Consider the following 12,062-nt stretch of genomic DNA (forward strand, 5'->3'; position numbering starts at 1 on the left):
CCTTTTGATATCTTGCCCAGAATTATCTGGCTGGTTATTGTTGGAAACAGAATGCTGGATCCGATAGACTTTGGTCAAATCCAGCAAAGTGATTGTTATTTGCTTAATATGCAATAATGTATTTAATTTACAAAATGCAGCAGCACCAGTAATAAAGAAAATATATTGGCAGAGAAAGTTCCTAATGGCTGTTTAAAGAGCCCTGGCTATGGGTGCCATGAGATGTTACCCAAAGTTGAGTGCCCACCATGCTTTCAATAATGAAAGCTGTGACCACAATAAGACCCTCAAATCAAACAGAAAGCACATGGGCATTTTTGTTTGGAGAACCCCTTGCAAGAGAAAAGATGCAGTGTGGCAGGACAGAGCTCATGGCCATAACTCATCCGTATGAAGAGCCTTTGTGATGTCACAGGAGGGGCTCAAAATTTTCAATTTTCTTTGCACAGCCTGGAAAGTGGCAAACTGCACTCACCTGGACAAGCTGCATTGTGTTTATAATCATAGTACAGTTTGACAAATTTTAGTTTTCCTTTTGAGATTTAAAATATGGATAAAGACGACTTCGGAAGAGTGTGCCTTATCTTGAAAACTGAATCCACACTGAAATAGCTTTGATCTCTCCAACTTGTTAAGCTCTGGCGAGGGAGTTAATAGCTAAAAGAGCAGACTTTCATAACAGCTCTTGAAGGAGACATCAAGAGTTGCTTAGAATCTGGGAAAGCTGGTCACAGTTTGTGATTGCTCAGCAAATTCTGAACTCGTATTTTTCTTTCAGTGTATACACTCTGCAAATTAAGAACACCAACATTTCATTCTACAGACTTACACTAATGTAAATCTATATAGGTGAAAAAAGAGTTAGGCTGTTTGAATATGTTAATTTGTATAAGCCAAACAAACATTATTTTAAGTTTTTTTCCTCTAAGCAATCTAATATAAAGCAGGTGTAAGATTTAAAAATACATTAAAATGCATGTTTATATATATTTAAAGTTCATATATAGCCAAATATACCAAAATTTTCTTAAATGACATTTTGAAGTTAATTTGGCCATTAGTATTATACAATATTTTAGCTCTGTGGTTGTTGTTTTTTTGTAAAAGTCATGAAATGTATTTATCTTCTTCATTTGAAAACTTTTTCTTTGTAGTAGATGCTTAAGTATTAAGGTGATTTTTCCCCCTCTAGCAAGGCAGCATACATACTGGCAGGCTACAGGTGTTGGATATGCCAGATACGTTCAACAGGCATGCACTTTTCTGTGCTGCCGTACGTACCTGGATCTTCTTGATTTTCCATTGTTTTCAAAGAAATGTCCATTTAAAAAACAGCAGGGCACGAGTATGCAGGGGGCTCCAGCACTGAAGGGGTTAAAGGGCCTAAGGACAGAACACCCCCATGAAAATAGTGGCACTGCTATATACCGCCTAAATTTAAAATTGAAACTGAGTCAAAATTGTAGCCCATTAAGAAGAAAATAACAATCATATGCATTTCACTTTCACTGTTTACATTAGCTTTAAAAAACAGAATGGCAAGCCCAAAGATATAACTAGACCTACCTGAAAGGCATTCTTACATTCATAAGTTCTGCATATTTTCCCAGTACTTCCCAAGGGGCATGCAGCTTCACAAAGATGATATCGCTGTTTGATAAAGATGACTGCAACAGAAAATGGGTTTAATGAAGACTTGGCCACAGAAATAATAAAGATCAGGCACGCACAGGCACGCACGCATGCACGCGCGCACACGCACACACACACTTAGAGTGTTCCTAAATTAAAATACATTCAGGTAGAGATAAGGACATAGGCTGCAATCACAACCTCACTTACCTGACCATCAGCCCCACAAAATTCAAGAGGACTTACTGCTGATTAGACATGACAGGAATGTGTGATGTTATTCATACAAGAAAGTACACCACATGATATTTCAGGACATCACACACAATAAGGCCAACAAATGAGGACTGCTTGACATGAACTGGGAGTATGGAAAAAGCCTTTGTTGGCACCACTGATAAAAGAGTGAAATAAAAATGACATGAAAAAGAAGTGGGAAAACTGCATTTCTTGCAATTACTGTGCCTAATACTTACAAGTGGCACAGTGGCAGTATGTGTTCATATGAGGGCTGTAAATAAAATGGGTGGGGCAGGGAAGCATTGCTCAATAAAATGTTCTCATGATTCTTAGCCATGCTATTTGCTATTGTCGAGAGAATACTGGATCTGCAAGAAATTGGTAGTGGCCGCTGTGCACTGGAAGAGCATACAAATTCTGTGCGTAAGATCTGAGGTTCAGTTCCTGGCAAGGATCTCAGATGCTGCCACCAGTCAGAGAAAATACCACAGATTCACGTGTTCTGCAGTCTCATATATTCAGTTGCTGTTGAAGTTATTCGAATGTTTATAATGACAGGTACCTTGAAAATGGGGGCGGGGCTATTGCTCCCTTTGCTAATAGGGAAATCAACTTTTCTCTTTTCCTGTGCATCTAAATTGAAGCCTTTCTTAATGTGAGAATTTCTATGTCTGCATGACACTGAATGAGTTATAAAAGTGTCTGTATCACAGAAGACAATAAACAATGAGCTGCTCAATCTTCTGTTATCTATGCTTTGGTAAACTCTAGGTTAGATTACTGCAATGTGTTATACATAAGGCTGGCTCTGAAGATGGTTTGGAAACTTCAGCTGGTGCAGAATTCGGCAAGATGGTTTGAGCACGATCTGGGCCTGACTGCACTGGCTGCAAATTAGTTTCTGGGCCTAATTCAGAGTGCTAGTTTTGACCTATAAAGCCTTAAACAGCTCAGGACCACAATACCTCAAAACCCGCCTCTTTCTATATGAACCAAGTCAGACTCCCTGACCATCATCTGAGGCCCTTCCTTGTGTGCCTCCTCTATGAGGGGTCTGGGGAGTGGCAACATGAGAATGGGCCTTTTCTGTGGTGGCTCCCTGTTTCTGCAATGCTCTCCCCAGGGAAGTTCGTCTGGCACCTTCATTACACATCTTTAGGTGTCAAGTAAAAACATTCCTCTTCAACCAGGCCTTTGACTGATTAATATTCTACAACCTTTTAAATGTGTTTGTGTTTGGGGGGTGTTATTGTTTTGTTTTTGTTTTAACTATTTATTTTGTGTTGTTATCCTGTATTTTTATCATGTGAACTGCCTTGAGATCTTCTTATGAAGGGTAGTATATAAATCAACCAACAAACAAACATAGTATAGATGTGATGCAACTGTTTTCCTTATATGAATATGAAGACAAGTAAATGCATTGCCCTCACAATGCAGGGGAGAAGCGGCATTATTTCTTCAAGATGTGTAGAATAAGATCATCTCATTGTAACACTATGTTCTTGTTCGCCATGTACACTACGAAGGATCAAAGGATTCTAAAATCCAGCCAGCAACAATATCTTCAGCAGAAAGGAATCCAGATAAATATATTTTACAAGCTTGCTCAAGTTCCTTGCTGTCTTTAGCATTTTAAAGGTCAAGCGGCTTAGAGTGAATAAAGAAAGTTACGAAGAACTTTTGCAACTTTCTTAAGAACTACAGTGGTACCTCAGGTTACAGATGCTTCAGGTTATAGACGCTTCAGGTTACAGACTCCGCTAACCCAGAAATAGTACCTTGGGTTAAGAACTTTGCTTCAGCATGAGAACAGAAACGCAGCAGTGGGAGGCCCCATTAGCTAAAGTGGTACCTCAGGTTAAGAACAGTTTCAGGTTAAGAATGGACCTTCGGAATGAATTAAGTTCTTAACCTGAGGTACCACTGAATATATTTCTTCATAAATGAATGTCTAATTCAAATGAAAGAAAATTGGGTGAAGTAACTAACGAGGTAGGGGACGCGGGTGGCGCATTGGGTTAAACCAAAGAGCCTAAGGCTTGCCGATCAGAAGGTCGGTGGTTTGAATCCCCGCGATGCGATGAGCTCCCGTTACTCAGTGCCTGCTCCTGCCAACCTAGCAGTTCAAAAGCACATCAAAGTGCAAGTAGATAAACAGGTACCGCTCCGGGAAACAGCGTTTCCATGCGCTGCTCTGGTTCGCCAGAAGTGGCTTAGTCATGCTGGCCACATGACCTGGAAGCTCTACGCCAGCTCCCTCGGCCAATAAAGCAAGATGAGCGCCACAACCCCAGAGTCAGCTACAACTGGACCTAATGGTCAGGGGTCCCTTTATCTTCACCTTTAACTAACAAGGTAAACAGCAGAAGGTGGGGAGGACGGCTTCCTGCCTCCCTCAACTCCTGGATTCATCGAATTCCAACCTCCAGCAACCTTCCTCACCCCAAAACACCAAATTTCAGAGTCTTTTGCCTGGATACCGTCAGCAGGAGGAGCAAAAGCAGTAGCTGATGTTGGCTTGCATGGAACTACTCTCTCCATCCATTGATAGAGGCAAGGAAAGACGACATCAGATGCCATCCTTGCCTCACCTGACACCAACATCAGGCATGTTGGAATGTAGCAGTAGGTAGTATCTCTGGTTAACTCTTTCAAGAACACAGTTGTACTTTCTTTCAGATACTGCCTATACCTCAAGGTTCAATGTCATTGTTATATAAGCAACTTCAATGTATTTTCAGGTCTTGGCATTATATCATCATCAAGCATGCATTGTTCAAGTAAATTGGCATTAAAAAGCGAGATCTTCAACAAAATGCTGTAGTGTGGAGTGCACCTGTTCAGGCAGGCAATCATGGTACTCCCATCTGTAGAATTAATTCTAGACTTTTTTTAAAAAAGTAAACTATAGCTGTTCAGCAGAATTGCTGGCCCAAAACATTTTCCAGGAAATATGTTGACCAATTTGTATCTTCTAAGACCTATGGCACCTCTTTCATCAATAGGCAATCACAAACTGGATAAACACCTCACTGGATAAAACTATCATTACAGTATTTTAATATTATAACAGTTGCAGAGATGTAGGATGCTGATGGGACTGAAATGATGCTCATGTATTAGTTTCTGGAGTCTTCAGGAGATGCACATTGGTGAAATTAACTATCCACTTCACCTGCAATATTCCTACAGTATATGCAAGGCACACAGAAGAGAAACTATAACAAATTCTTTCTGCAACTACAATAAAGTCTATGCAAATTCATATTAAAACTGAGACATTGCATTGGTTTTTTGTACCTGTAAGTTCTAGCTATTATTTACAGGTATAGGCGTTCTTTTTGTGTCGTCGTCTTCTTCTTCTTCTTCTTCTTCTTCTTCTTCTTCTTCTTCTTCTTCTTTGGTTAAACTAAAACCATGTATTTGTTTCCTCTAGTATTTTAGGCATGGGCTCTGCCAAAAGCAGGGTATTCCATAGGTGGAAACGGGTCACTGAGCACACTCCTTCATTCTCGTTTGATTTATCGAGGCTACAAATAGGCAAGTGCTCTCAGCATATTCTGGTGATCATGATGGAGCACAGGTGAAAAGTAGGTAGCCGCCAAGTCACTTCAGTCTGGAGGCCCAATTTTTGCACCCCCCTGGGCCTGCACCCTTGGAAGGAGCCACCTGGCCAATCCCTACGTGCTTAAAACAAACAGCTCCCCACACCACACAAGAGCCACATTCTTCTCACCACTGCAACAATGAGATTTCTGTACTCTTCAAAAACCACATAAAATTTCAGCTCTGCGCCAGTTAAAACTGTAGTGCTCACAATAGATTTATGAACTTCAGATAGGAATTCCCCCCCCCCCCCCGTTCCTTATGTTTTTATCAACAGTATATTTCACCATACTTTCTCTTAGAATAACAAAAAATAAAAAAAGGTTTTGTCACACTCAAATGACACCCCCACTTAAGCAGCAGTTAAATTATGCAGTCAAGAAGAGGAAAATAGTCTTGGCTTGCTTATAAGACCTGAAAATATTCAGGTTTAGAAAACAACTGTTGGGTATGGGGAGATCACTTGCTAAAAAGAATGACGCATTTTCCAAATATATTTTACAAATTGGTTTTAACAAGTTATCCTACCAATATGTGAAGTTATCTAATTGGTAAAGTATTATTTTGAAGTTTGAAGCTGAGATATTTTATTAGCCTGTAATCTGAATAAATAATTTGCAATCCACAGGACTTAAGTCCCATGGAACACAGTGGAGCTTCTGAGAAAGCATGCATAGGATCTAGCTGTTAAGCAAGCCAAGAAATCTAATAGCTGAAATAAATAATTCAGCTTTAAGTATGACTTTAAAAAAAAACCCAAAACAACAAATTCTTAGTACACAAAATTGTGGAGAAAAAACTGAGAACATATTTGCAATATCTGCTAATGTATCAAGGAAAGTCTGTGGGAGCTTCAGATACTGAGTGAATATTTCCATTTGGTAAGCTACCCCAATTTCTGTCTGCCTCCACACCTATGTTACCTCATTATCCTTTCAGCTCATTGAGCCTATTTTTCCACTTTTGCGAAAAGCTAAGACTCCTGAAATCTCCTGTGGAGATTCCCCAGAGTCTGCGACTGGACCTAATGGTCAGGGGTACCTTTACCTTTTAAGACTCCTGAAATCCCCTATGGATATTCCCCATGTCCTTGCATCTCACTCCTGAGAAAGAAAAAGTGTTTTCATTTTCCCACCTTATCCCAGTCTTCCTTTTAGAAACTACAGACTGCTGCAATAGAAGAAAAAGAGTCTAAGAGTCATTGGTTCCATCCAGTTAAGTGTAATCATAGTGGCCACATGACCTAGAAGCCCAGAAGCATCCCATTCCATTTCGTGTTGTCTCTATAAAGCTACAACCATCAACCTCACCGCTGCCAGCATGTGGCTATACTCTGCTATGTGACTTTTCACTAGTGTGGGCAGGTAAAAAAGAGGAGAGGGCTTCTGTGCCTGCTGTGTAGGAGAGGGAATTTCATCAACAAGTGAAATTCTAATGCATCTTCTGCACTTTCCACTTCCTGTTTTGCATCTAGCCACCCTGGTTCACCGCTGTCAGTCCTTTATAAAAACTGAATCTCCTCCCCCGCTAAATTATGTAAGAAAACCCTAAATAAATTGGACTGACAAAGGTTGCAAATTGTGTAAATGTATGCAATGCCTTCTGCATTATACTGAGATAATTTGGATTATTTAGTTGTATAGTGTGAGGTTTTAAATTCAAAGCCTGGGTTGCCAGCACATCATTATGCATCCAAGTAAAAAACAAAATACTTTTGCTTCATGAAATTAACATCTTTGGGGCTTTGAGCGCTGCCATAACAGTGACTTGATGTAACAAAGCATCTTTAAAGACACAAGGATCAAAACAGACAACATTTAGTCAGTTCTTCAAAGAATGTTCATTTTAGAAACCATGACATTCATCTTTTAGAACATGAGAAGCGCATAAAACATCAAAGCAAAACAAATTAAGATATATTTGCTATGGCTCTTGAGAACAAAAATAAATAAATCACATGACTTGTTTTAGTATAGTACAATTGCTAGCAAACTGTCAAGTGTCTGTTGCTGTGAAAGTTGCACAGAACATTCTGCCTCACCCACATTTCATTGCAAGCAGATTTGATTATTGCAACAGAAAAGTTAAACAAAACGAGAATCTGATGGGTACACATTTATTTCTTCTCTAGAGGCTCAGTCCCTCTAACAATTTGCAGGTTCACCACATACACATGGAAGTGTGCAAGTCCTTGCTCACTTGTAGGTACATTATATAGCTTGCAGGACCATGGCTTCAGAAGGAACTACATTATAGGGTTCTTTATCTTTAGCTTTCTCAATTTAGTTTTTCCATGTGCCCCACCCCCAGAATTTAACTAATGGACCATGCAATGCAATGCTTAGAAAATCCCTATGGTTTAGAAACATATTGTTGTAGAACTACAGATGTTGCAACTTGGGACAAACTAAAATATTTGGTGCCATTCCCCTTCTCATAATCCACATGTGCAGACTTCTACAAAGAAGCTGATATATGGCACTGCACATTCCACACATGGTATGTCTCCTTCTGGCAACTCCTGCAAGCCAAGCTGGTGCCCAATGTATTGCTCTGCTTTCCTTTGGACCACATCAGAGAGGCCAAGAGTGGGGTCTTGTTATCTGGGCAGCCCAGGACCTCCATAGACACTGCCCAGGCCAGGCTTGCACCATGAGGTGGTCACTTCAGTGCTGCAAACTGCACATGCATTTCTATGATGTTCTCCGTTTGCTATCCTTGCAATAGTGTTCAAGCCTGGGTTTTTTAAAATCTCAGATGACAAATTTGAATGTATCTCTACACATACTTATCAGACAGATCATAAACAAAAAGTTTGTTAATTGACTGCCACCCCAACATAAAAACCCAAACACTATCTAGTGGGCTAGCAAGCTAATTTTAGGGAATGGGCATGCTCTTATCCACAAGAGAGATGGAGGACACAATCAGTTTTAACAGCACCAGACACTGGTTGCAAGTCCAAAGGTTGCAAGAAGATTCAGTTGTGCAACATGCCTAATGGATAAGCAACGTCAGAGAAGATTGACAAGTGCACACACATCTCTTTGGCAGGTACACATACATGGAACATCACATATGCATATTGGTGGTAGATACAGAGTATATATTTTTTTAAATTATATGCTTCAACCCTTTTACTGCTTCTCCTCACAGTGAGGCATCTTGGCACCATAGCACAGAATTTACCTAAAGCAGAAATTTTAAATTTATAGGACAAAGTAGGCAACCACTTTAGGGCATTTTATGGTTGCTTCTATCTTTGTTTTCAAAGACATCTTAATTCATGGAGGAAAAATACCATTTAGAAGGGTTTGAAGTATACAGGAATATAATTAGTGTAATAGATTCATGCCTCTGGAAATGGATGTTAAAATAGTTCATCGTGCTGCAGGGAGCTGTAGACACTGATGTAATTAGGTAAAGCATGTTCCCAGCAGGGACATGTTCAACTACAAAAGCTATAGTTGGCATTGGGATGGCTTCCACTTTCCAGAGATAGAGGAGCTTTTAGTCCCACATCCTCAAGGGAGGCACACTTCTGATTCCCCTCCCTCCAACCATAGCAACTCCATACATGATAATTTCAAAAGTAGTTTATCAAGCTGGGCAGGTGTCTGCTGATATGATAAAAAAATATTCAGAAGACCCATTGGTCTCTCAGTTGCTTTCAGTACCACCAACCATGGTATTCTTCTGGAACAGCTATCCGAGTTGCAAGTTTGTGGCACTGCTTTGTGGTGGCCATTTTGAGAGGGTGGTACTTAGTACTGTTCAGCCCCATGGAGACTCTATGTGAGGTTCCACAGGGTTTGATTTTGTCAGTAGTGGCACCCCACTTGTGGGATGTTCTGCCCAGGGAGGCATGCCTGGTGCCACCTTTATTTTTAAGCACCAGGCAAGGACTTTTCTTTTGGGGGCCCTTCATTTGAAGGGTGGCATTGTGGCCTCTTTTGGTTGGGTGGGAAGAAATGGCATTCCTCAGAAGATTCAAGGAAGAGTGAGATAAAGTTATGAAAGATCACAGACAACTGCATTCTAATGCCTCATTTTTGGCTGACAAGTCATTGTGAAGTCTATGAAAAGGATAGCTGGCAGTGAACCCTCACCTGCTCAATAGGTATTCATTAGTTTGTATCTCATTATTGAAACAAGGACTTTATTAAATCCCATAAGGGACTACTTACATTTACTCTGTTAATGGATTTGCATTTCAAACTAGAAGAAACCTTTGCCTAGGGCGACTGATCTTTGGATGTCTTCTAAAAGTTAAGCCCTCATGGATTACCTGCCACTTCACAAGATGAAAATCTCAAAGGTAATTAAAGAACAAATGTCTGGGAGGACTTCAGCTCATCCTGGAAATATCTGCTTCTCAAGCCCATTGCAAAAGGCAATTTCCCCCCTGTTGCTTACATCAGGCCAACAGTAACCCTACCTTAGTAACCCTGCCTCAAAAGTCTGATGTTTTGCTGATGGTTTACCATTTTGTTCTACCCCCCAGCAAATCGTTGCCAGGCTAGCCTCCAGAGAAAGTTGGCTGGTATTATTTCCACCCTTGCTGAATTCATGATTTTATGAGTTCGCTCAAATTATAACCCTTCACTGAATATAGAGGTTATGGGGTGGTCTGTCCCCCATAACTCGTAAAGTATGATTGTTGTGTATATTTATAATATTTCTTTGTTTTATTTGTTAACAATTGCATTTCTAATCGTTAACCACCCCAGTTTAACACAAACTAGCTCTGTGAAATAACATGGAACGTGCCTTATTGTGTATAATAACAATTCATTCTTGTTTTCTTCTCCCACAGTGTTAGAACTGTAAGAATATAAAAGCCCTGCTGGATCAGACACCCAAGTTTCCCAAGGACCATTTGGTGAGAGAATTAGTCAAAATCTTTTTCAAAGTCCAAATATATAATGTCTACTGGATAATTCCCATCCAGATGCTTGTTCCCACTCTGAAATAACACTAAAAGGTCAGTGAAACAGGACTTACCATTGCAGAAACCATGTTTATTCTTTTTCTATATGTTTTATGTATAGGCTTTTCCTATATGCTTAAACATGCTATCCACCAATTTACTAGCCTCTAATTCCCAGGATCCCATTTTAGAGAAAGATATAGCCTTTAGAGAAAGATATAGCCTTTTATGTATGCCTATTAAAGTCAATGTCACAGTGGTGTGTGCAAAACTGATGTCAGGGATTGGCAGGGCTCTGAGGAGTGGGTGGAAGAGGTTGCGGGGCCAGAAGCTGATCCGGGGGAAGGGGTTGGCAATTTATGGGGTTTTGTGCCTCCTGCAAGGCAGGGGGCAGAGCTGGAGGTTAGGGAGGAATCAGAGCAACTGGAGAAGGGGGAAGAGGTGCAGGAGGCAGGCCAGGGACTAGGAGGAGGATGCTCCAGGAGCTAATGCAGAGACATCCTACTGTCCTCCGGGACCAGGAAGGACTTGAAGAGTCAGGCACAGAAACAACTTCAGTGGAGAAGTCACAGGTTGCTTGCGCTTGCACTGTCAGATGAGGGTACTTAAGTTTGGGTGTAGGTGTGGCCACCCATTGCTCCAACAGTCCAGCTTGAAGCACAAGCCTAGGGAGGGGTATCATCTACCTAGCCATAAGAAGTGTGTGTGTGCATGTTTAGTGCACCTCTGAAGCTACTGTAGGTTGGTGCTTTGTCAATAAAGAATTAACCTGCCAGATGTTTATGTGCTCAGGATAATGATGGAGGGTTTGTCTGCAACTTCTTCTTTCTTTCTTTTTTTGGAGCACTTGCAAAGTCCTTTGAAGTCTCTGAATTGTGCACAAGGAATGCTCATAATCCCCAATGGCAAGCAGAGGGGTGTTCATCCATTCCTTGTATCTATTTGGGAACAAGCTTTCTGCCTTCTGTCTGGAGTGTCACTATCACCAAAACTCCAAAACAGAATGAGGAGGGATATGCCTTTCAAATTTGGATGAGTATCTAATAGTTTAAAATATCTAAACATGCAGGGTGAAATTACACTGACCCTTTGAAGTCAATGCCAGAGACACCATTATCTGAACAGAAAGAATTTTGTAGAGGAGTTCAACAAGCTGCATGTTATTAAACAAATGTGGAGAAGTATGTAAAACATAAATAGGATGATTTAGCCAGTTTCTTAGTGGCCGCCTCCTTTCTCTAAAATATTTTTAATTGTGTCCAATGTGAAGAAAAAAAGTGCTAACTAGAAGTCAATGATGTGAGCAGGGGCAGAGCTTCATGCTCCGGCACTGGGGGGGCAGAGAGCAGGCGGGGGCCGGGCTGGCGAGCATCCCAGGGGCATGGTGGGCCGCCTGAGGGGGCGTGGTGCCCAGCACGGGCGGGGCGCAGCCACAATGGCACCCCACCAGGATCCTGCTGCTGGGGGCAGTGTGCTCCCCCACACTCCTCTTCCTCCGTCAGTGGATATGAGAATTATTTAAGAAAAAACCCCTTGGCAGGGGGGTTGGACTCGATGGCCCTTGTGGTCTCTTCCAACTATATGATTCTATGATTCTATGAAAAGCAACACAAGAAATGCTAAGAGTGGCATCGGTGACTCAATGTTTATT

At 41.0% G+C, this 12,062-nt stretch overlaps 1 protein-coding gene across 2 annotated transcripts in view; it reads right to left on the minus strand.

Moving 5' to 3' along the window:
* The window catches only part of ANO4 (anoctamin 4), a 167,766-nt gene that overhangs the window by 66,859 nt on the left and 88,845 nt on the right, over nt 1-12,062 (minus strand). For both annotated transcript variants that reach the window (XM_079991894.1, XM_079991895.1), the window contains 2 exons: nt 1,567-1,667; nt 1,282-1,383 (listed from right to left, as the gene is read on the minus strand). In XM_079991894.1, coding sequence (XP_079848020.1) covers nt 1,282-1,383; nt 1,567-1,667 — 203 coding nt within the window. The remainder of the gene's footprint in view (nt 1-1,281; nt 1,384-1,566; nt 1,668-12,062) is intronic.

Source organism: Podarcis cretensis (genome assembly GCF_951804945.1).
Source record: "Podarcis cretensis genome assembly, chromosome: 10".
NCBI lineage: Eukaryota > Metazoa > Chordata > Lepidosauria > Squamata > Lacertidae > Podarcis > Podarcis cretensis.